We start from the raw sequence: 26029 nt of genomic DNA, 5'->3' as shown, positions 1-26029 counted from the left end.
TGCTGGAGCCAGCTAGTACTGGCCTGTGAGGACTAATTATGTGCATCTCTTCCCAACTCTGTGTTTATCATATTTGTAGCTTGAAATTGGCCATAGTGGGAGTACTTACATTAAGCAAATCAGCAGACACAACGAAGCAGTGCTTCTCTGCCAAAGAGCCGTTTCTTAAACTTTTACTGGCACACCACTGCTTTTGTTCCAGTGCACTGAAGAAAGGGAGATTAGTAAAGGCAAAATCATCTCATTAGGATTTAGATCTGACTTCTATGAGCCCAATTCACATGGTGGAGTCCTGGTCAAATGATTGTGCTTGTTTCCTTATAAATCCTTATAAACTCCCATACCCCAAAACTTGAAGTAAACTTGATAGTTACTGCTTTTCTTATTTGCAAACAATGTCAAAGAAAAAAGCCTTTCTTCCCCATCCTTGAACTTATGTGCCATTCCTACTTTTCAAAAATGTTTAGCCTCCTCCTTTGATCTGTAACATTGGTTTTATTGTGTTCACAATACCACCATCTAAACCTGAAAGAACATAAAACAGCCTAGAGAAAGGCTAGGAATAAAAAATACTAATACCTCTCAAAGTGAGTAGGACATAATAATGGTTTCATAATACCCATACAGAATGATATAGTACTTTCGTGCGGCGCTAAAATACTCAGCATCGTAGAACTGCTATCGTAATCTTTTTAGAACTTTTTGACAGCTATGAGTGTGATGGTAGTGATGGTGAAGCAAGTAACGCATTGCAAGAAATGTCGTATGACATTGTTTTCTTTTTCTTTTCTTTTTTTTTTTTTTTTTTGAGATGGAGTTTCGCTCTTGTTGCCCAGGCTGGAGTGCAATCGTGCCGTCTCAGCTCACTGTAACCTCCACCCCGCCGGGTTCAAGCAATTCTCCTGCCTCAGCCTCCTGAGTAGCTGGGACTATAGGTAGACATCACCACGCCCGGCTAATTTTGTATTTTTAGTAAACATGGGGTTTCTCCATGTTGGTCAGTCTGGTCTCAAACTCCCAACCTCAGGTGATCCGCCCGCCTTGGCCTCCCAAAGTGCTAGGATTACAGGAGTGAGCCACTGTACCTGGCTTCATTGTTTTCAATTAATTCACAGTGTATGCAATTACAATTAATGCGTAGACAGAATCTCATTTTTACTCTTTTTTATATAAGTGATAGAAGATTTCATTTATTAACTCAGATACTTAAATACAGATAAAAAGAGGTTAAAAGCAAAATAAAAGTTTTACTGGTTATGAATCTGGTTGCAAGTCATAGAAATAACTTGACTGGCTTAAAGAAAGGACAGAGAGACACACACATACAGAGAGACAAAGAGAGACAGAGACTCAAGGGAAAGATTAGCTTTGGATCTTAGGAAATACTGGAACTAGGAATTGGAAAGCCATTATAGATATAGTCTCTGTCACTTAGTTTTGTTCTCTCTACATCAGCTTCATTCTTTTATCCCTTCTTTAGATCTGTTATCTCTCCTCTTGGCCCACATTGTAGAAACTGGCTATCCATTATTTCTTTTTTTTTTTTTTTTTTTTTTTTGAGACGGAGTCTCGCTCTGTCGCCCAGGCTGGAGTGCAGTGGCGCAATCTCGGCTCACTGCAAGCTCCGCCTCCCGGGTTCACGCCATTCTCCTGCCTCAGCCTCCCGAGTAGCTGGGACTACAGGTGCCCGCCACCACGCCTGGCTAATTTTTTTGTATTTTTTTTAGTAGAGACGGGGTTTCACCATGGTCTCGATCTCCTGACCTCGTGATCCGCCCGCCTCGGCCTCCCAAAGTGCTGGGATTACAAGCGTGAGCCACCGCGCCCAGCCTATCCGTTATTTCTGGGTTGCCATGTTACCTTTCTAATCACAAAAGAGGGCCAACTGCGTCTTTTCTCCTATTTCTAAACTTCCGTGTGGAAGAATCTGACTAGCACACTTTGATAAGCTGCCTATTCCTGATCTAATCAGCTATGGCCTAAAAGACTGGGCTCACACAGAACAAATATGGCTGCTGAAAGCCCATCTGTTTGAAGAGGGTCAAAGAATTAGGAAAGAGATAATTCATACAGAAAAAGGATTTTTTTATGGGCTAAGCCGATACCTCGTAAGTGGCCACATCAAAATCTTTTTTTTTTTTTTTTTTTATGAGATGGATTCTCACCCTCTGTCACCCAGGCTGGAGTGCAGTGGCACTATCTTGGCCCACTGCAACCTCTGCCTCCTGGGTTCAAGCGATTCTCCTGCCTCAGCCTCCCGAGTAGCTGGGACTACAGGCGCCCGCCACCAGGCCCGACTAATTTTTCTATCTTTAGTAGAGACGGGGTTTTGCCATATTGGCCAGGCTGGTCTCTAACTCATGAGCTTATGATCCGCCTGCCTCGGCCTCCCAAAGTGCTGGGATTACAGGCGTGAGCCACCGTGCCCAGCCCAAAATCTTTCATAGTAAATTCTAGAGTAGAAAGGGACTTAAAAAAATCACCAAATCCAATCCAGTGCCCAGTACAGTGATCTCTCCTGCCATCTCTCTAACAGACGCATTCAGCCTCTGCTTGAACACACATAATAGTAGAGAGCTGACTAAAGCATCAGGCAGCTCATTCCAGTATGAAGCAGTTTTATTGTTAGAAGTTTCATTCTTAAGCTGAGCTGAAATGTGCCGCTCTATAACTTTAATCCATTCTGCTTTGTAGAACAATAAAAACATGCCTAGTTCCTCTTTTTTGTATGTCAGCCCTTTATTTATTACAAGCTAACATGTTCTTCACTAGTCTTCCCCATGGTAAACATCTCCAACTCTTTCAAATATTCTTTCTTGGACATGGATCCCCTAGCCTTCACTATTTTAGCAGTCAGTTGGCTTTCATTTGTCTAAAAAAAAAATTTGTTCTTTAAATGTATAAAGCAGTAAAGGAATACCTTGGCTCATATCAGAGTCAGTCTTCAGAAAGTGGATGATTCAGCAGCTCAGTTACTCATTCATCCTTCAACAAATGTTTATAGAGTGTCTACTATGTGCCAGGCATTTGTACTAGGCACTTGAGAGGCATCAGGGACAAAACAAATTGTCGTTCTAGAACTTGTATTCCAGAGGAGGGAGACAGATAGTAAACAATAAATGTAAAACTAAATAAATTATATAGCATATTAGCATATAATATATGCTTTGAAAAAAGAATAGAGCAAGAAAAGGGGGTTTAAGATTGTCAGGGAGGAATAGCAAGTGGCTGTATTAAATAGTGTGACCAGGATATTTCTCATTGAGAAAGGAGGACTTGAATAGAGACCTATAAATGAGGGAGTTGTCTAGGCGAAGAGGGAAGCAGGGCAGTTTGAGGGAAGAGCAGAGAAAGAGCTTAAACAAAGGCTCTAAGGTAAGACAGTGTCAGGCATGCTTTAGGAATAGCAAAATAGGCCAGTGTATTGGTGAGCAATGAGTGAAGAGATGTTAGAGAGGAGGTCACAGAGATGACAGTTTATAAACTTTTGTAAGGACCTTGGCTTTTGCTTAGGATGCAAGCAAGTTCCATATCTAGATTCTGAGCAGAGCAGTAACATGATTTTATAATTTTAAATGAATCTCCCTGGCTTTCTCCTATTAAGAATAGATTGTTGGGGCCGGGCATGGTGGCTCACACCTGTAATCCCAGCACTTTGGGAGGTTGAGGCGGGCAGATTACCTGAGGTCAGGAGTTCGAGACCAGCCTGACTAGTATGGTGAAACCCTGTCTCTACTAAAAATACAAAAATTAGCCAGGCGTGGTGGTATGTGCCTGTAGTCCCAGCTACTCCGGAGGCTGAAACAGGAGAATTGTTTGAACCCAGGCGGCGGAGGTTGCAGTGAGCTGAGATGGAGCCATTGTGCTCCAGCCTGGGTAACAGAGTGAGACTCCATCTCAGGGGAAAAAAAAAAAAAAAAAAAAGAATAGATTGTTGGGACACAAGAGTTTCTTTCCTCTTTCTGTAGGCTTTATGTTTAGGTAAGCACCTTTTGTGTTTTAGTGTGGCTGCCAACATTGATCAGAGCTATATGCTTCCATTGGATACATTTGTGTTTATCATCACACATAAATTTCATGCTTATTGACTCACCTTTGAACCAGCTCTGGGATTCAAGTAAATGCTATGCTTTGATTGGTTTTAGGTCTGAATTACCTGAAACTATCACCACGAAAGGAGAATGATCACTTTGATTGGTTTACCTCTGGAGCCGGGAAAGAGGGTCAAACCTACCCAACTTGCATGGCTACTCCACAACAAGAGCACAGAGTGAACACTAAGCTACCGATCAGAATGCCCTCCCTAATCATCCTAGTATAAGGAGAACTGTTTTCTTCATATTTATTCTTACTCAACATAAGTTGTGGGCAAAATTGAGTGGAACACAATGAGACTATGACAACCTTAACTGAATACTTACTTAATTAACAAAACCTAAGATTGTAATTGCTTCGGGTCAATGCCTCCTGATTTCTTTACAGGGACTGTTACCAAGCCACACATCTCCTTGTATGGAAAGTATTTATGCAGCTTGCTTTTTTTTTTAATACTGTAAATACGTATAATTTTTATTTGTCAATTAGAAATGAAAACAAAAGACTAAAGCAATAGGGCCATTGTGTACATCAATGGACTTTCTAGTTGGCAAGTTCCCATTTAGGTTAAGGGAAACTTAACTCCCTTTAGAATTCCTAAAAACCAGAATTAGGAATGGGTGTATATATCCACAGTAGTATACTGTCTCTCTCTATAAGTTCATTCAATTTTTTAAAGAAAAATTAATCCTTTTTGTTGTTCGGAGCTGTAACATCCTTCTCTAACCACCTTTATAAAACAGTACCCTCACCCAGCGACTATTTTTTTAACCTGTTATATTTCCTTCAAAACTCTTACCATCCTCAAAACCATTTAATTTGTCTACTTGCTCATAGTTTATCTCTTCCACTACAATGTAAGTTTCATGAGAGAAGGGCTTTTTTACTTCTGGTTTACTGTTGTATGCTTAGTGCCTGGAACAGTATGTGACATACAGTAAGTGCTCAGTAAGTACTGACTGAATTAATGAATTAATTATATAATGGATAAATGAATAGAAATGCTATGGCTAGACCACTACAATCTCAAGAAATAATTCATATACATTATAAAAATGGGAAATAACAAAAGTTGTTTGATGTTATAGAAAATTGAGCATACTTACTAGTTTGTAATTTTTTGTGTGTGTTGTTTTTGTTTTGTTTTTAACTTTTAAGTTCAGGGGTACAAGTGCAGATTTGTTACATAGGTAAACCTGTGTCATGGGGGTTTGTTGTATAGATTATATCATTACCCAGGTATTAAGCTTGGTACCCATTAGTTATTTTTCCTGACCCTCTCCCTCCTCCCACCCTCCACTCTCCTAAAGGCCCTAGTGTGTGTTGTTCCTCTCTATGTGTTCATGTTTTCATTATTTAGCTCCCACTTGTATGTGAGAACATGCAGTATTTGGTTTTCAGTTCCTATGTTAGTTTGCTAAGGATAATTTCCTCCAGCTGTCCCTGCAAAGGACGTGATCTCATTCTTTTCCATGGCTGCATAGTGTTCTACAGTGTATATGTACCACATTGTCTTTATCCAGTCTATAGTTGATGGGCATTTAGGTTGACTCTATGTGTTTGCTTTTATGAATAGAGTAGCTCAATTTTTTAACCTATGAGAGACCTTCCATTTATATTCATTTTATATTCCTTTCAATATCATTCAGAATGCTGATTCTGTCTTCCCAATACAAGTTATTTGTCATTTGCAAATTTGGTAAACATACTTCACTGTAAATATTAAATAAGAACAAAATCATATTCCCTTCCCCTTCCTTAAAAGGATACTTTATTTCTATAATTGAAAATGGGTATGGGGGTGAGGGGATCATAGTCTGAAGTGACAATCCTTCAACAGAGACATCTATTGCAAAACAATTAAGAGACAACCAAATTGGAACTATTTTCAGCTTCATTTCTTAGTTCTTCATTGCTACTGTAGAGAATTAAAACTACTTTGAAAACTTTAGAAATATTAAAAGATTTTGAAAAGGCTGATGCCTTTCATTTGTTGTAGTTCCTTTCTTTGTGACATTTTCAAAGAATTTAGTTTTGAAGTGTTATTCATTCCAGGTATGAGCTTAAAACCTGTATGTTGACTTAAACTACAGTTTTTTTTTGTTTTTTTTTTTCACTCTTGTTGCCCGGGCAGCTGGAGTGCAATGGCACAACCTCGGTTCACTGCAACCTTCACCTCCTGGGTTCAAGTGATTCTCCTGCCTCAGCCTCCCTAGTAGCTGGGATTACAGGTGCCCACCACCACACCCAGCTAATTTTTTGTATTTTTAGTAGAGATAGGGTTTCACTATGTTGGTCAGGCTGGTCTAGAACTCCTGACCTCAGGTGATCCACCTGCCTCAGCCGTCCAAATTGCTGGGATTACAGGCGTGAGCCACCGTGCCTGGCTCAACTACAGTATTTTTATTTGCAAATCACTTTCTTTGTTTTCATCTATGCGGCTGTTTGCATAAGGCCACATACATTATGATGTGGATTGTATAAGACTTTTGTATTTCATAGTTGATAATATTACAAAGCAAAAGGATGTCGTTTCCTTGGTATTTAGCATTTTTTCCCATCTTTTACTTTTCTGTGTATTTTTCTTTACTTTTCTCATTTTCTCCCCTAGTTTAGGTCTTTATGTATGATCATTCTAAAAACTGCTGATCCACTCAAACTATTGTGTTCTCTTCCAAGAATAATCTTTATTATGTGCGCAATATAGGAAGGACAGCCAGCTATGCTGAGCTTTTTTCAGTAAACATGGAGATAAGCAGTCACTATTGCTGAATACAAAAGAGGCAATGTTTGTGCTAAAACGGTCCTTTGCTCACTGCCATCTAATTCCTTCTCTTTTTTAATGTAAAATTTATTTTTATCAAAGTAACACATGCCCATAGCTTAAAAAGTAAATAGTTCTGGAAGATTTACCATGACATTTTTAAACCAAAAGTATCTGAGACAGGTTTCAATCAATTTAGAAGTTTATTTTGCCAAGGATGAGGACATGTCTATGACAGCCTCAGGAGGTTCTGAGAACATGTGCCCAATGTGGTCAGGCTACAGCTTGGTTTTATATGTTTTAGGGAGACATAAGATATCAATTAATACATGTTCTATCTGAAAAGGCAGGATAACTCAAAGCAGGGGCTTCCAGGTCATAGGTGGATTCAAAGATTTGATGATTGGCAATTAGTTGAAAGAGTTTATCTAAAGACCTGAAACAATAGGAGGGAGTGTCTGGTTTAAGATAAGGGCTTGTGGAAACCAAAGTTTTTATTATGCAGATGAAGCTTCCAGGTAGCAGGTTTCAGAGAGAATAGATTGTATTAAGATCTCTGTTTTAATGTTAATGCTGGTCAGTTCCTTGATTCTGAAGACAGGAGGGTATAGTGAGGCCACCCATTCCCATTAGGGCCTGAACACATGTTTTGGGTTAACTTTGGAATGCCATTGGCCAAGAGGAGGAGTCCATTCAGTTGGAGGGGAGGGGCTTCAAATTTTATTTCTGGCTTACAACAAAAACAAAACTCAAAAGTATACTCTTCTATCTTTTTATTTCTCATCCTGCAGTGTGATGCCCCAGAAGCATAAGAGATAGAAGAGTATACTTTTCAATTCTCCCTAATCATCCTGATATTTACCTCCATACTTCTGAAAAATATGTTCATGTGCCATTTTCTCACCTATTAATTCTAGACATATTCTATTGACTTCCTACTTTTGAAGATGAGAGTTTATAACCCTACCGCATACACATATGTGCAAATCTATATTTCTCTTCCTTCTCTGACAAAATTGTTTCACAAACTTAATTTTATTAGTATTCAGTGCTTATATTACTATCAAGATGTAGTTACTTTTACAAACCAAGCCACAGAGTGTGCTATAATTGTATTTCTTTACAACTTTTTCCTTATCCTGTAGTTAATTTAAAACATATTTCATGTGTTTTTGATTAATGCTTTCCTAAGCTTACCAATAGCACCACAAACCTGTACTAAACATATACAGACGTATTATGTTTTATCTATAAAAATTCCATATTTTTCTTAGAGACGTCTTTCCTTGAGCCTTCTGGTCTCATATTCCATTGTAATCAGAGCTATTGAAGCTTCTTTCACCAACATACAATTTTCTTCTCTTCTATAGTGGATCTCTGGTTTCCTGGGTTCAACATCTTCCTTCCTGGTGTATTAGCCTCATTGGGAAATACATCTTCCAGAAGATTCCAAATTTAAAAAATCCATAGAAAACAAATTTTTGACATTTGGTGTATCTAGATTTATGTTTATTCTATTTTCATATGTTACTGATAGTTTGGAAAGGAATACTTTTTCTCAGTACTGCACTCAGAAGCTTTGTGCTAGTCTGCCTAGAAGGGGTGTTGACAAGTGAAAAAAGTATCTTTGTACAGTTTCACCTTGAATTGCTTTAAAATGAGGCTGAGCATATTTGTTTTTACTTTCCTATAATATGTCATAATCTATTCATATGCTTTAACTATTTTTCTATTTGATTGTTCGCTTTTGATTTTGTATTTGTAGGAGCTCCTTATATATTAAAGAAATCAGTACATTTCCCTTTTTAAATGGTAGGAATTGCTAATATTTTACACCAAGGCTCACGCTCATGTAGGCAACTTGACAGCCTCTTTTAAAATAAAAAATATACTGTATCTAGTAATTTTTATTTATAGTATTTATCCAGAAGACATATTCACATTTGCAGGGAACATCTCAGAAACAAGGATATTCATTGCAGAATTGTGTGTAAATAGCAAGATTGGAGGCAATCTAAATGTTCCTCAATATGATCTAGATAAATAAATCATGATTTAGTTATTCAGTGGAATATTATGCAGGTGTATATAAACAATGAGGCAGCTCTAAACATACTGATAAGGAAAGATCTCTAAGATGTAAATTTTTAAAGTTGAAAAAATGTTACAGAATAGTGTGCATAATAGTTACCACTTTTGACTCAAAAGAAAAACTATATATATATAATCAATATATGTCTTTGAACATCTCTGAAAAAATGTATAATTAACTGGTAAGATGGTTTGCCTCTGGAACATGGAACTCAGTAGCTGGAGAGCAGGAGTAAAAAGTATATGCTTTTTATCTTTGTGACACCCCCTCCAAGTAGACATAGTACAAAGTTTACAAGTACTGTACTGAGAAAAAGCATTCCTTTCCAAACTGTCAATAACATGTGAAAATAGAATAAACATATCTCTGAATAAGCAATATGTTAAAAAAATGTGTTTCCTATGGATTTTTTTCTCTGGAACCTTCTGGAAGTTGTATTTCCCAATGAGGGAATATATCAGGAAGGAAGATACGGGATCTAGGAAACCAGAGATCCAATATAGGAGAGAATTATATATTGGTGAAAGAAGCCCCAAGCCAATAGCTATACAGCAGCTTTGTTGATATATAATTTATATCCTCTGAAATTTATCAGTATTAAGTGTTTAATTCAATGAATTTTAATATATTGTAGAGTTGTACCATCATCACCACAATCTGGTTTTAAAACGTTTCCATCATCCTGAAGCGAAATTTGTGTCCATTTACAGTTATTCCCCATTCCCACTCCCAGCTCTAGGCGACCACTTCGCTTTCCATCTCCACATATTTGTCTTATCTGGAAATGTATGTGATTTCATGTCTTTTGAATTTGTTCTCCTCTATTTTGTATTTTGATGACCTATTCAAAAGTAAAATACTATCTAATTGATCTTATTTTTATTCCTTCTTCTCAAATGAAGAAACTACAGGATGAAAAATGTAAATGTCTTTGGTAGTATAAGCAGTCAAGAGGTGGGGCTAAGAATAAAATCAGAACATTATGAACCAAATCCTACTTCCTATTTTTATTGCATAAATATTAGGCTTCATTTTGGCTTAGCATACACTGAAATTTAATCATTGGTCACATAAGTGTAAATCTCTGTAAAAGGTCAAAACATTTACCATTCAGATGGGAAAGAACAAATCATTATACTGCAAAAAGATATGGGTATGAAAATAATACTGTACAGGCACTTCACTTTTTATTGCCTTATTTTGTTAGGAATCCATAAACACTAATAGAATCTTGTCATATATTACAAAGATTGGCCATCTGCTAATGTTGAGATTAATAATCTACCCCATGGTTAACTCATAAAATCATACAAATTTAGATTTGGATAGAGGTTTAGAAATTTATCTATGACATTTTCTCAGATTTATTCCTGTAGAATAGCAGCCAATCTAATTACTTTAGTGACATGTTTAACTTTTGTGAAAATCTCTATATAGATTTATTTTTATGAGTATTGTTGGCTGTTAAAATCTAAGCTACAAATTTGTGGCCTGTTCCTTCTCAAACGAATAATAGTAATAAAAATAATAAGCATGATGATAACACTCTTTGCTAAGTATTTACTGTAGGTAAGTAGTTACTGAGCTAGGGAGTTGCCTTACATACATTAAGGTATTTACTTCACAGTCATCTAGGATGAAGACCCTATTTTTTTCTTTTTTTTTTTCTTTTGAGATGGAGCCTCGCTCTGTCGCCAGGCTGGAGTGCAGTGGCTCGATCTTGGCTAACTGCAACCTCCGACTCCCTGGTTCAAGCGATTCTCCTGCCTCAGCATTCTGAGTAGCTGGGACTATAGGCATGTTTCACCATGCCCGGCTAATTTTTGCATATTCAGTAGAGACGGGGTTTCAACATGTTGGCCAGGATGGTCTCAATCTCCTGACCTCGTGATATGCCCGCCTCGGTCTCCCAAAGTGCTGGGATTACAGACCTAAGTCACCGCACCAGGCCCAAAGGCCCTATTTTTAATCCTATATTCAGCAAAGGAAAGTTTCCTGGAGAGGTTAATGAACATGCCTAATGTCACACAGGTATTAAACGAAAGAGCTCAAATCTGAATGCCGGCTTTAATCAATATGCTTTTGTGTACACTGTTGCGTTAGCCTCATTCCTGACTCATGCTATGCTTTGTCCTCTTGTTTTATTCTTATTTCACTTCATGTCTTAATCTAGTACTTTATGTGCCTTGACTTGTAAATTACCTTGCATTTTTCTAAGAAAGTGTTAGCTTAAATAAGCAAGCAGATTAACTATTGTATGTTTGTGGTCTTGTACCATATTAGGAAAAAAAATAAAGAAAAATGTGTTTTTGTTAACACTGTAATTTCTTCTGCTGCCTAAGGACAAGCTTCCCTCCTCAGAATGGTTTGTCTTTGCCAAGATAAAGTAAGAACCAATCAATCAATATCGATCGAGCCAATGTGGGGAATAACGAGAATTAATACCATAGTTCCTGCCCTTTGGTAGCTTGCATATTTAATTGTTGAGGGAAAACATGTGTATGAAACCACAAATATGTGAAAAGTGATTATTAGTGGCACTAATAACAGATCCTTTATTTTAAGGTTTACGGTGAAGGGGGTTACTGTAGGAAATTTGATATGTGTTTTTTTTTTTTTTTTTTTTGAGACAGAGTTTTGCTCTTGTTGCCCAGGCTGGAGTGCAATGGCGTAATCTTGGCTCACCGCAACCTCGGCCTCCCGGGTTCAAGTGACTCTCCTGCCTCAGCCTCCAGAGTAGCTAGGATTACAGACATGCACCACCACCCAGACTAATTTTGTATTTTTAGTAGAGAACGGGGTTTCTCCATGTTGGTCAGGCTGGTCTTGAACTCCCAACCTCAGGTGATCTGCTTGCCTTGGCCTCCCAAAGTGCTGGGATTACAGGCGTGAGCCACCGTGCCTGGCCTTTTTTTTTTTTTAAGGATTGACAATTCCATAGGCAAATCAAGAATTTGTAAAACTTTGGGTGCTTTAAAGAGTTCTATAGCAAAGTGTTTGGACAAGATGCTCTTTAAGGGTCTATCCAATTTAAAAGTAATATTATTTATGGCCCGGCGCAGTGGCTCACGCCTGTAATCCCAGCACTTTAGGAGGCCGAGGAGGGCGGACCACCTGAGGTCAGGAGTTCGAGACCAACCTGACCAACATGGAGAAACCCTGTCTCTACTAAAACTAGCCAGGCGTGGTGGCCTGTAATCCCAGCTACTCGGGAGGCGGAGGCAGGAGAATCGCTTGAACCCGGGAGGCCGAGGTTGCAGTGAGCCGAGATTGCGCCATTGCACTTCAGCCTGGGCAACAAGAGCCAAATTCCGTCTCAAAAAAAATATTCTAATAATTATACAGAATATCATTTAGCATAGTGAAATTCCAATTAGTAACGGATAAGAGCTTTGCCTGAAGGAGATACGGAAAAACCCAGAGTGAGTATTGAGAGTAACTGGAGGGACACAGGGAGTATTTGTCATTTTTCAGAATTAGAAGTGCATTTGTGCTTGTGTGTGTTGGGGGTGGAGGTGAAGGGTGCAGGAGAAGGATGGGTACCGGCAAAGTCGTTACTCACTGAGCCAATTTTCAAGCGGGTGCCTCTCCCAATTTTGTTGAGCCTCTGATAAAAACACGTTAAAGTAAAATGTCCACTATAGGATCAAGTAAAAATTGAGATCGTAAGGTATAGCAAAGGGAGTCAATTTGCATAGCCCATTTTAATGCTTCTACTTTCTCTAACCAATCTGAAGACTCAGTTGTTCCCACTCCCATCTCCACTTTCCCTTTCATGCCTCCAAATGTTAAACTCCAACTATTGTAGCATTTTAACACATCGCTCCATTTGTGTCTATTTCCACCTAGGATATTGTGAATATTTTCTACAGGCGCACACTAATCACCAACTGAAGTGAGAATCACATTTTCCTCCACTTGGCTTGGTACTACAGGTCTTGAAGCAAAAGCCTATATTTCAGTCTAAGGAGTTCTACTTGCTTGAGAAAGTACTGTTGTTACCAGTGGTCTTGCTCAGTGGGGTAAAGATTTTTGTTTTAGAGGCTGGAGCCGGTCTGCAAATAAAAGATGGCTTAGGAGAAAAGCTATCCAATGTTTTTTCCTCGGCCCGCATAGGTTGACGGTAGCCAAGCTGGTACTTGGCTTGGAGTGAAAAGTGGAGGCTGCTTGGGGGCGTCCTGCAGTCAGGGCAGAGAGAGTGTGGAGAGCTGTTGGGAGGTGTCCCACCCACGTCCCCCCAAGGAGGGGAAACCAGGACGCCACGGTCTGCAGCAGCAGGCCAGGTTCCAGAGGGCGGCAGGCGGAGGGCGGAGGGAGGAAGGCGCGCGGCGGCGCGGAGGAGGCGTCGGCGGCGGCGCCCACTCCCCCTAGTCCCAGCGCCCCGCCGCTCGCCTGCCGCTGCCGGGCGCCGGCGCGCTCGGCTCTTTCCGCCGCCGCCGCTGCCGCGCGCTGGCCCGTGCGCCTCGGCACCTTCGGCAATTTCCGTCAGGCCCCAGCCGCCATTTTCTCGCCGCTTGTGTGGCTCGCTGGCTGCGTGGCTCGGTTCTTGTGAGCGAAGCTTTGTCCGGTTCGGCAATGGACGGGTATGTAATCGGGCCGGCGAGAAGGTGTGTGTGAGAGAGGAGTTGGACTGTCCTTCGGCCCGGTCCCGGGCCGGGGAGAAACCCTCCCGCGGCCCCTCCCAGGGCTGGGCTGCCGTTACCCAACCCCCGCCCCATCGCACACACCCCTCCCTTTGCTTCCCCCGGCGGGCTTTGGTCGAGAAAATGAGAAGAAAGCGGGCTTGGAGGCTGGGGAGGCATTGGGGCGATGGCGGGGGTGAGGATCCCGGAGTGGGAGCGGGCACCGGCGTGGCGGCGGGGGATGGGGTGGGAACCCCATAACGTCTCGTCGGTCTGTCCCTGCCCCCTCTAGGAGCCATTTCGATCCGTACCCTGGGACCCGACCCTTGGGTTAGCGGTGCCTGTGAGAGCGAGTGGGATGGGCAGAGACAGGCCTTTGGAGTGGGGGAGCCTCTGGGGGAAGAGAACAGAGGCACCCCTTGTGGACCCCAGCCATGCGCAACCTCTCCGGCCTCGCCCGGCCCGCCGTGGTCCGGAGAGATGCCGGTGGCGGGAGCTCCGGGGAAAGCCTAGTGGGAGCCGCTGGGCAAGGGGGGAGGGCGTGCGGCCGCGGGAGGAAGGGGGAGGGCAGATGTCATACTCCTTTGTTTTCATTTGAGTCTGGTAGTGGGGGCGGGAGGGAGGAAAAAATGCCTTTTTGTGGGGACTGAAAACATTCAAGGCTTGGCAAAAGGGCTCAGAAATTAAATCATCTAAAAAACGAAGTGTTTGAAGCCGACATCAGTCACATGGGCAAAAAGGCCAACAGCAATGGCAGAAACAAGAGCAGATAGTCAACAAAGGGCTATCTCTTTAGCTACTTTGGTCAGTTTCTGGAAAAACGACTACAAAAACCCAGAACCATGCTGCATCTTTGCGAACCTGAGTGAAGACAGAATGCTGAGTGAGGTGAGAGGCAAGACTGTGAAATGGTAGGGACCGATGTCTCCCTGATACGCTTCACACCTGAAAAGACTCAGTAATTTAACTCATTGTTAGAAAGGGGGCACACTTAAGGTCAAAAATACAGCAGTATGCAGCTCTTTTGGGAGTGTAGGCATAGTATCATTTAACAAGTACATTTATTAAAATCAGTGAGTATTTGAAGAAGCAAAAATTTGGTTAAGCGCCTAGAGTTTGGTGTTTTTTAAAAGATATGAAGAACAAGATTTTATAAAAGTTAACACAGTCTTAGAGAATTCAGATCATCCTAGATGTTACCTAAAGATTATTTTCCAGATGAAACAAATCCAGAGAAGTTCAGTATTCCCCCCAGATCAACATAAATTGATATCAAAACTTGCACTAGAATTCATGTTTCCTGATTCTTGGTTCCTATGGCGACTACTAAAGAGTTTAAGCGTTAAATTATTAATCTCAGTATACTGCCATTGTAGAAATGGCATGGTGTTTTGGGTTTTGTTCTTTTTGGCTATTGAATGTGTTGTTAAAAAATACCACAAGTTGTCTCACGTTTGAAAGTTACTTTTAGAAAACCAGGTTGATAACAGTACAGGTAAGTCACTGACCATCTGTGGTATTTTTTTCCCCATCTGTGTGTGAGTGGCTGGAAGATTTATGAATGATGAACTATCCTAAAAAGTTTTAGAGCCAAAGAGTGAGTGATTAGAAGAATAACAGGAAGTTGAAACTATTTATTTTTTCTTCGCAGAATCGTCACTGAGGTTGCAGTTGGTGTGAAGGTAGGAAAATACTATGTTTGAAACTGGGATTGTTGGATCTACTATTATCATAATTACTGGAAAATTTTAGCTTTTGCTTTTGAAAACTATAATGTAGCTAACAAAACCCAAGTGTAAAATGTTTCCTTTCATTTGTAAAGTTGGACCATATAAACAGTTTGTAATCACCATAAGTTTTTCTAGAACTGGCAGTCTGTAAGAATAACCTTTTAAAGTAAGTATGAATGATCAAGAAATTAAAAATGCTTTCACACATGGCTTCTTGTAATATAAAACGATACCCCAATTTTCTGAGGGGAAATAATGATTTTAAATGGACGGTAAGTGGTTTGACCTATATCTTATAATTTTGTTAATCTAAGTTTTTTGTTTTCTTTTTTTACTTTTTGGTCATATGAAAATGAATATATTTTGGTAAATAATAAGGCACATTAGAAATGAATTATCCTGATCCTTAAAAAGAAAGTTTTTGAGGCAGTTAGCTTCAAATTTGAATTAGAAGTTAAGAGCTGTTTTGTCTATTAAAGAAAGGCTTTATGGTAGAGATCCTTTGGAATCCTTCCTTTTTGGCTAAGAAAACTACTCGTCGTTTAAACTTTAGTTTTAATGCTTAACATTTTCTTGAGTACTTCAAACTTTTAATGTCATGATGTATTGTAATTTTTTTCGTTTGTTTGTTTTTGAGATGGAGCCTCTCTCAGTTGCCCAGGCTGGATGCAGTGGCATGATCTTGGCCCACTGCAACCTCTGCCTCCTGGGTTCAAGCAGTTCTCCTACCTCAGCCTCCTGAGTAGCTGGGATTACAGGTGCCCACCACCATGCCCAGCTAATTTGTATTTTTAGTAGAGACGGCGTTCCACCCTGTTGGTCAGGCTGGTCTCAAACTCCTGACCTCGTGATCTGCCTGCCTCGACCTCTCAAAGTACTGGGATTACAGGTGTGAGCCACCGTGCCCGGCGTGTAGTGTGTAGTGTCATTTTTCATTTGCAAGCCTGTGTCCTGAGAGGCTGTCTGCTTAGTCCAGTGATGCTGACTGTTCAAACATTTTTTTGGAGTTCTTAAAATTGTTTCCATAATGATGCGATGTTCTTTAGAATACTTTTGGGGATGGTACTGTGTTTTCTTGCTTATTTTCTGTCCTCTTACCTACAGTGAACTAGATATTTGTCCATTCTTTAAGCTTGTTTCTTGAGTTCATTTTGTACAGACTGAAGGAGAAATAATACGCTCTTTTTGGTGATAGTATTTTCCAAGTTGAATTAGTCATGGGATTTAAAATCAGGAATAGCTAAAGAGTACAAAATGGTAGATGTCGTAGGTTTCATCCAAACAGGTTTCTGTAAATTTTGTAAAAGAATAAATGATACAAGTGTGAGTTGTCCACTATTAGTGGAAAAGGAGAGGAGTTTGTAGACAAGGCTCAGAATGAATAGACAAAAAAACTGAGGAGACTCGGAATAGGATGTCCAGATGTAATAATGTATTGGTTACACCAGTTTTTTTTTTTTTTTTCTGAGACAGAGTCTCGCTCTGTTGCCCAGGCTGGAGTGCAGTGGCATGATCCCGGCTCACTACAAGCTCCACCTCCCGAGTTCACTCCATTCTCCTGCCTCAGCCTCCCGAGTAGCTGGGACGACAGGCGCCCGCCACTACGCCCGTCTAATTTTTTGTATTTTTAGTAGAGACGGGATTTCACCGTGTTAGCTAGGATGGTCTCGATCTCCTGACCTTGTCGTTAACACCAGTTTTTTTATTAGTTGTTTGAGGAGAACACTTTAGAAGATGATAAAAAAAATTGCAAACCATTTTTAAAAATCCATTGTTTAATATGAAGGTCTGAATAATTAAAGTTAATTTTCTGGAATAATGGTTAAGAATTTTTGCTTTGGTGTCAGGCCTGTGTACAAGTAATTAAGTGTTCTTTAAAACTTAAAACATTTGTAAATTTGCTTTAAAGACACTGATGCATGTGCATGTTTAAAAAAATTCAGGCTGGCCGCGGTGGGTCACGGCTGTAATCCCAGCACTTTGGGAGCCCGAGGCAGGTGGATCACAAGTTCAGGAGATCGAGACCATCCTGGCTAACACGGTGAAACCGTGTCTCTACTAAAAATACAAAAAAGTAGCTGGGCATGGTGGCGGAATCCTGTAGTCCCAGCTACTCGGGTGGCTGAGGCAGGAGAATGGTGTGAACCCGGGAGGCAGAGGTTGCCGTAAGCCGAGATCACGCCACTGCACTCCAGCCTGGGTGACAGAGTGAGACTCCATCTCAAAAAAAAAAAAAAAAAATTCAAACTGATTCAGTTATTTTTTTATTTCTTAGGTGTAGGTAATTGTGTTAAAATTTTGTGCCTTTTTTCTTGAAATTATTAATTTATATATTAGCACACATATAAACATCTTTATTTACATGATTGAATTAAACTATTGTTTTGGCCCACATCTTGCCTTTTTTTTTTTTTTTTTTTTGAGACGAATCCTCGCCCTGTCTCCCAGGCTGGAGTGCAGTGGCGTGATCTCTGCTCACTGCAGCCTCTGCCTCCCGTGTTCACACCATTCTCCTGTCTCAGCCTCCCGAGTAGCTGGGACTACAGGCACCCGCCACCACACCCGGCGAATTGTTTGTATTTTCAGTAGAGACAGGGTTTCACCGTGTTAGAGAGGATAGTCTCGATCTCCTGACCTCATGATCCGCCTGCCTCGGCCTCCCAAAGTGCTGGGATTACAAGTGTGAGCCACCGCGCCTGGCCAAAACGCCAGACTAATTTTTGTATTTTTAGTAGAGACGGGGTTTCACCATTTTGGCCAGGATGGTCTTGATCTCTTGACTCCATGATCCGCCTGCCTTGACCTCCCAAAGTGTTGGGATTACAGGCTTGAGCCACCGTGCCTGGCCCACATCTTGCCTTTAAAAAAAATAGCTTTATTGAGATATAATTTGACATAAAATAACCTACCCATATTAAATGTGGTGAAACCATCACCATAATCAAGATAATGAACATCTGTCACTCCCCACAGTATCATCTTGTGCCTTTGTAGTCCCTCCTTTCTGCTTTTCTTTCCCCAAGGAACCACTGATCTGCTTTCTGTCACTATGGATTAGTTCACACGTTTTATAGAATTTTAGGTAAATGTAATCATATGGTATGTACATTTTTGGTCTGGGTTAGTCCACTCAGAATAATTATTTTGAGATTCACCCATGTTGTGTTTCAATAGTCCATTCTCTTTTATTGCTTAGTAATATTACACTTCATGGCTATACAGCAATTTGTTAATCCATTCAAGTCTTGAGGGACATTTGTATTGTTTTCCATTTTGAGCTAATAAAAATGTAGTTGTGAACATTCCTGTGCAAGTCTTCATTTCTCTTGGTGGGGGGGGGCGGGGCTATGATTGGAAAGTCTGGATCATGTGGTAGGCATATGTTTAACTTTTTAAGGAACTGCAAACTTTTTAAAAGTAGTTGTACCATCTTACATTGCCATCAGCAGGATATGAAATTTCCAGTCCTTCCACATCCTCTCTAATGCCTGTTATCTTGTCTTTTTGATTATAGACATTGTGGTGTATATGAAGTGATACTTCATTGTGGATTTAATTTGCATTCCTCTAATATCTATGATGTTGAACATCTTTTCGTGTGCTTTTTGTCAACTGTTATCTTTGGTGAAGTGTCTGTTTATATCTTTTGCCCAACTTTTTATTTGGTTATGTATTTTAAATTGAATTTTGAGAGGTCTTCATTGTGGTTATAAGTCCTTTATCAGATATATGGCCTGCAAATATTTTCTGCCACTCATCTTCTCATTCTCAGCATTGTCTTTTGAAGAGCAACAGTTATTAATTCTGATGGACTCTACCAGTTTTTTCTTTTATGAATTGTAGTTTTGGGGTCTTGTCTGAGCCATTTTTGCCTGGCTGTAAGCCATGAAGATTTTTTTCCTTTTGTTTGTTAATAATAATTTTTTTTTAGAGACAGGACGTGACTCTGTCACCCAGGCTCGAGTGCAGTGGTGCAAGTGTAGCTCACGATAACCTTGAACTCCTGGACACAAGGGCTCCTGCTTCAGCCTCCCAAGTAGCTAGGACTACAGGCACACAGCACCATGCCCAGCTAATTTTAAAATTTTTTTATAGACCTGGGGTCTCTCTGTTTTGCCTAGGCTGGTGTTGAACTCCTGGCCTCAAGCGATCTTTCTGCCTCAGCCTTCTAAAGTGTTGAGATTAAAGGCATGAGCCACTACACTTGGCCACCTTTGTTTTCTAATAGAAGTTTTATACTTTGGTTTAACATTTAGGTCTCTTTCATTTTGACTTAATGTTTTGAATATGGTACAAAGTGTGGGTCAGAAGTATTTGGTTTTGCATGGGGACATCCAGTGTTTACAGCATCATTTGTTGAGAAGGCTATCCTTTCTCCATTCACTTAGCTTTGCAGCTTCATGAAAAATCAGTTATCTCTGTATGTTTGATTTTATGTCCGTACTCTACTCTTTTGTATTGACCCATTTTCCTTTACCTAGATGCTGGAAACATACTGTCTTAATCATTGTAGCTTTATATTGAGGCTTGAAACCACTTACTTAGTCTTGGCCCTCCAACTCTGTTCTTTTTCAAAGTTTTTAACTCTTCTGAGACCTTTGTATTTTCATATGAGTCAGTTTTTACAAAAACTGCTTGGATTTTACTGGATTTGACTTGAATCTGTAGAGCAATTTGGGGAAAATTGGCATCATGACTACAATTGATGTCTCTATTAGGTCTTTAATTTCTTTAAGCAGTGTTTTCTTTTTCAGTGCACAGGTTTTGTGCATTGTTTGATTAGATTTATCCATAAGTATTTTATGTATTTTGAAGTATTGTAGATGATATTTAAAAAACTTAATTTCCAGTTGTTTGCTAGTGTATAGAAATGATTATGGCATATTGCTCTTATGTTCTGAACCTTTGCTAAACTCATTTGGTAGATCTAATAGTTTTTTTTTATATATTCCATCAGATTTTCTTGAGAGGGAGTCTCAGTCACCCAGGCTGGAGTGCAGTGACGTGATCTTGGCTCACTGCAACCTCCGCCTCCTGGGTCAAGCAATTCTCCTGCCTCAGCCTCCTAAGTAGCTGGGACTACAGGTGCACACCACCATGCCCAGCTAATTTTTGTATTTTCAGTTGAGGCAGGGTTTCACCATGTTGGCCAGGCTGGTCTCGAACTCCTGACCTCAAGTGATCCACTTGCGTAGGCCTCCCAAAGTGCTAAGATTACAGGCGTGAGCCACCACCCCAGCCTATGCCATTACATTTTCTACATAGACAATTTATACCCAATTGTTTTAAATAGTTTTCTTCCTTTTCTATCTGGATGCCATTTTTTGTCTCCTTTTTCTTGTCTATGGTATCCAGTACAATGTTTAATAGAAGTGCTGAGAGAATATCTTTACCTTGCTCCTGATATTAGGGTGAAAACTCTAAAATTTCTTCCTTAACTGATACAGTTCACTAGTGAAGCCATGTGGGCCAGATGTTTGTTTTCTTTGTTGGGAGGTTTTAAACTACATATTCAACTTATTTAATAGATAAAGGGCTACTCAGTTTGTTTAGTTCTTATTGAGTGAACTTTGGTAATTTGTGTCTTCTGTAGAACTAGTCCATTTCCTTTAAGTTGCTGAATGTATTTGCGTAGAGTGGTTCATGATACTACTATTTTTTTTTTTTTTGAGACGGATCCTCACTCTGTCGCCCGGGCTGGAGTGCAGTGGCACCATCTCAGCTCAATGCAACCTCTGCGTCCCGGGTTCACGCGATTCTCCTGCCTCAGCATCCCAAGTAGCTGGGATCACAGGCACACACCACCACACCTGGCTAATTTTTTGTATTTTTAGTAGAGACGGGGTTTCGCTATGTTGGCCAGGTTGGTCTTGAACTCCTGACTTGTGATCCGCCTGCCCTGGCCTCACAAAGTGCTGGGATTACAGGTGTGAGCCACTGCACCCAGCCACGATACTACATTTTTACACTTTTGATATCTGTTGAATCCTTAGTGATGTCAGCTTTCTCATTCCCAATAGGGATAATTTGTGTCCTCTTTTTTCCTTGTCTGTCTGGATTGAAGTTCATTGATTTTATTAATCTCCAAAATACCAGCTTTTGGTTTCATTGAGTTTTCTCTGTTTTTCTGTTTTCTATTTTATTGATTTCTGCTGTTTTTATTTTGTTTTGCTTTGTGTTTAGTTTGATCTTCATTTTCTTTTTTTTTTTTTGAGACGGAGTCTCGCTCTGTCGCCCAGGCTGGAGTGCAGTGGCGCAGTCTCGGCTCAATGCAACCTCTGCGTCCCGGGTTCACGCGATTCTCCTGCCTCAGCATCCCAAGTAGCTGGGATCACAGGCACACACCACCACACCTGGCTAATTTTTTGTATTTTTAGTAGAGACGGGGTTTCGCTATGTTGGCCAGGTTGGTCTTGAACTCCTGACTTGTGATCCGCCTGCCCTGGCCTCACAAAGTGCTAGGATTACAGGTGTGAGCCACTGCACCCAGCCATGATACTACATTTTTACACTTTTGATATCTGTTGAATCCTTAGTGATGTCAGCTTTCTCATTCCCAATAGGGATAATTTGTGTCATCTTTTTTCCTTGTCTGTCTGGATTGAAGTTCATTGATTTTATTAATCTCCAAAATACCAGCTTTTGGTTTCATTGAGTTTTCTCTGTTGTTTTTCTGTTTTCTATTTTATTGATTTCTGCTGTTTTTATTTTGTTTTGCTTTGTGTTTAGTTTGATCTTCATTTTCTTTTTTTTTTTTTTTGAGACGGAGTCTCGCTCTGTCGCCCAGGCTGGAGTGCAGTGGCGCAGTCTCGGCTCACTGCAAGCTCCGCCTCCTGGGTTCACACCATTCTCCTGCCTCAGCCTCTCCAAGTAGGTGGGACTACAGGCGCCCGCCACCACGCCTGGCTAATTTTTTGTATTTTTTAGTAGAGACGGGGTTTCACTGTGGTCTCGATCTCCTGACCTCGTGATCCGCCCGCCTCAGCCTCCCAAAGTGCTGGGATTACAAGCGTGAGCCACCGCGCCCAGCGGATCTTCATTTTCTACTTAGTTAACATTGAAGTTGATGTCATTAACTTGATACTTTTACTTATATAGGGGTTTAGTGCTATATGTTTCCCTTTTAAGTACCGCTTTCATGGCATTCCTCAAATTTTGACGTGTATATTTTTATTCACTTCAAAATACTTTTTAAAAAAATTTCTTGCACCCATGGGTTATTGGGAAGTATGCTATTTATGTTATTTAATTTCCAAATATTTGGAGTTTTCTGTATATCTTTCTGTTATGTGTTCGTAATTTTAGTTTTATTCTGGCCAGAGAACGTATTTTCTAAGACTTGGATCTTTGTAAACAGGGAGACTTGTTTTATGGTCCATATATATGTTGTTAAGTATTCACTGAATACTCTGATGATTCTCTGCAGATTTGGAGAAATCTCTGTGCAGCTCTTTTCTCTGGTACTTTGACCTGTAAACTCTAGTTACTTTGGTCTTCTCAGGCTCTCAGCTCTTTCACAATTAAAGTAGTCTTTGAGGCTCAGCCTGCTTTCCTCATAGCTGTGCTATGGCCTGGACACTCAAGGGAGTAAGCTGAGGCAAACATGGACTCATTTGTTTTCTAACTTTCAGAGATTATTGTCCATCATTGCCTGATCTCCAGTGTCTTGAAAAGCAGTTGTTCTGTATATTTGCTTGATTGTTTGGTGTTGTTTTGGCAAGGCAAATCTGGGTCATATTATTCTATCTTGACTGGAAGTAGAAGTCCGCTGGTTTTTTAAATTACATAATATGGTCTCAACAGTTGTAGATCTACCTCATACTTTGTTAATGACAATGGAGGATACTCTTGTGTGGCTGCACCACAGTGTAGTTACTGGACATACCACAATTTAGTTTCCTACATTGATGGACATTTAGGTTTGATTCCAGTTTGTCATTATAACGTGTGGACATATTTAGAATAGAAGTAAAAATGCTATGTCAAGTGAAATTTATACTTAAAGAGTTACTGAAAACCACAATGCCAGAACACTCATTTGTTTTTCACAAGTGTGTATGGGAGTGCCTATTTTTCCATATCCTTGGCAATTCTAGGTTTTATCAAAATTTAGAATACTAGCTTATTTTACAATAAAAATTATTTTGTAATTTATATTTTGAAATGGGTGCGCTTTTTCAAATTTGGCTATTTATATCTCATTTTCTGTGAACTGCCTGTGTACTGGACCTAGTTTAATGGTCATCTTTATCTTATCACAGTTCTTTGTATAAAAAAATTGATTTCATATGCATTGTAGATATTTTTTCTTTGAGTTTTTTTTTTGCTTTTTTGATATTCTTTGTATAGTTTTAGGCATATATATATATTTGGATTAAGTGATTTCACTTTTTAAAATCCATTTGATATGTAAACGTTTTTGGCCTCAGCTTCTCCATCTTTAAAATTAGGATCTTAATAGTTCCACAAACTAGGTCTAATGTTAATGTATTTACATTTAGAATATCCAAGTATTTATGGCTTTAGGATACAAATGAAATCTCATTTTCCATTATTTTATAAATTTGCTGTATTCAGCTTTTCTTGATTTTAGACTTTTTTTGTTAGCCCAATGAGACTATTAAGAAAGAATATTTGTGAGTTTGTAATAGGAGATTTGTTGCATTTCCTTAAAATGGCTTTTTTATTCTTCGTAATTTGTAACGTCAGGGGTGTCATTTCTGTACTCTTAACCATTTTGCCAATGTGAAATCCTTGCAAAGTAATGGGCCTATTGGGAAGACAGAATTGTATGAAATGACTGTAGAATAATTCAGGATGGTCCCCAATATGGTAAAATGTTAACTTTTTAGATGTAGATTTTAAGTATGGTGAAATTTGTAGCAGTGTTCTTTAGTAAGTTAACTATTAATATATCAAGACCTATAACTGGACAACTAATAACCTATTTCTTAAAATACTAGCTTTTTCTAAGTATTCTGAAAGTACTGGTTGTAAATTGCTGAACTCACGATTTAAATTTTAATATGACTATTGAATTCACCATCATTGGCTTGCATAGAAAATTACAATCAAATAATACTAAATGTAACTTTTTTGGTTAATAGTTGAGTGTAACTGGTTGTTCATTATAGATGTGTTATTCAAAACTTTGGGTTTTTAGGTTTTGACTTTTCTTAAAATACTTTTCTTAAATGCTACTTAATGCTTTCTCTAAGGTATTTTTATTAGAATTTCAATTAACAGATATTTTAATGTCTGCGAAATGACAGTACTATGTTAGAAATTGATGTATTGGCTCCTTGAGGGCAGTGACCCTATTTGTTATGTTTGTTCCTCCATCATTAATAGTACACGTATTAAATAGTGCATACTTAATATTTAATAACTCTTAGAAGTGTCATAGGCTTTAATATGCCCATACTATAATGAGCCATTTATCAATAAAAAGATAAATACCAAGACTATGTCTTTTAGGACTTCATCTAGTTAGGGAAATAAGGACTCAAGGTTTTAATTAAGTGCTATATGGCTACAGTAGGAAAGATTGGTTTGGGTTGGTAGGCTCAGAATAGTGGTCTGTGACCTAGCTAGATTGGGAGATAGGAGAAGGAGGGGAGAGCATTAGGCATTGAGAGAATGGCATAACTGAAGTTGTGTCTATAGGTTGGCATAAATTTACAGCCATTGATAGTGAGTTGAATAATTTGGCCTTTATGGCTAACAGCTTGTATATGGATATGAGAGAAAAGATAGAATGGCAGATAGGTTATATAGAAGGCCTCAATTACAGGTTGTGAAATTTGTACTTCATCTAGTAGGCATTATTCTATATACCTGTAATTTTTCCACATAAAAGTAGCTCATTATTCTGCTTTTTTTTTTTTTTTTTGCTATAGCAAATTTATTGTAACAACACAAATGTATTATCTTATAGTTTTGTAGGTGAGAAATCTGACACAGGTGGGCTAAAATCAAGGTGTTAGCACGGCTGTGTTCCTTTTTTGCAGGATCTGGGGGGAATTTGTTTTCTTGACATAACTCGGCTCTTAGCCTCATCTTCAAAGAAGCAATGGCAAAGAAGACTGTCTCACATCACATCACTCAGACACATTCTTGTGCCTCCGTTTCCCACTTACCAGGGACCTTGTGATTACAATGGGCCCAACTACATAATTCAGGATAAATGTTTAAATTACAGATCAATGAAGTGGCAACTGAAACGAGTTTTAACCTATTCACAAGAAAGGGCTTTGCTGGAGTGGTGGCTCACACCTATAATCCCAGAACTTAGGGAGGCTGAGGCAGCAGATGGCTTGAGCCCAGGAGTTTGAGACCAGCCTGGTCCTCATAGCAAAACCCTATCTCTACAAAAACTTTTAAAAATTAGATAGATCTGGTGGCATGGGCCTGTAGTCCCAGCTACTTGGGAGGCTGAGACAAGAGGATCACCTGAGCCCAGGCGGCAGTGAGCTGTGATTGTATCACTACACTCCAGCCTGGGCGAGAGGAGATCCAGTCTCAAAAAAAAAGGAAAAGGGCTTTCCTGAGGGTCAAATGAAGTACAGTTGACCCTTGAACAACATGATTTTGAATTACACAGGTCCACTTATGCATGGATCCACTTATACAGAATTTTCTTCTCCCTCTTCCACCCAAGACAGAAAGACCAACTCGTCCTCTTCCTCCTCAGCCTACTCAGTGTGAAGACAGTGAGGATGAAGAC

The 26029-nt window shown here is 39.6% G+C and overlaps 1 protein-coding gene across 4 annotated transcripts in view; it reads left to right on the top strand.

Annotated features, from left to right (window-relative positions):
• The first annotated feature begins 13433 nt into the window (after positions 1–13433).
• PTBP2 (polypyrimidine tract binding protein 2) overlaps positions 13434–26029 on the top strand; it is an 89946-nt gene continuing 77350 nt past the window's right edge. For 2 of the 4 annotated variants that reach the window (XM_032155298.3, XM_032155296.2), the window contains exons 1-2: positions 13446–13534; positions 15225–15255. In XM_032155298.3, the coding sequence (XP_032011189.1) occupies positions 13527–13534; positions 15225–15255 (39 nt within the window). In that variant the 5' untranslated portion in view covers positions 13446–13526. Of the gene's footprint in view, positions 13535–15224; positions 15256–26029 lie in introns of all 4 variants that reach the window. The other 2 variants (XM_032155294.2, XM_032155297.2) reach the window with 2 other exon arrangements.

The sequence above is a fragment of the Hylobates moloch genome, unplaced genomic scaffold (genome assembly GCF_009828535.3).
Source record: "Hylobates moloch isolate HMO894 unplaced genomic scaffold, HMol_V3 SCAFFOLD_5, whole genome shotgun sequence".
NCBI classification, from domain to species: Eukaryota; Metazoa; Chordata; class Mammalia; order Primates; family Hylobatidae; genus Hylobates; species Hylobates moloch.
This window is presented reverse-complemented; position numbering and strand designations above follow the sequence as displayed.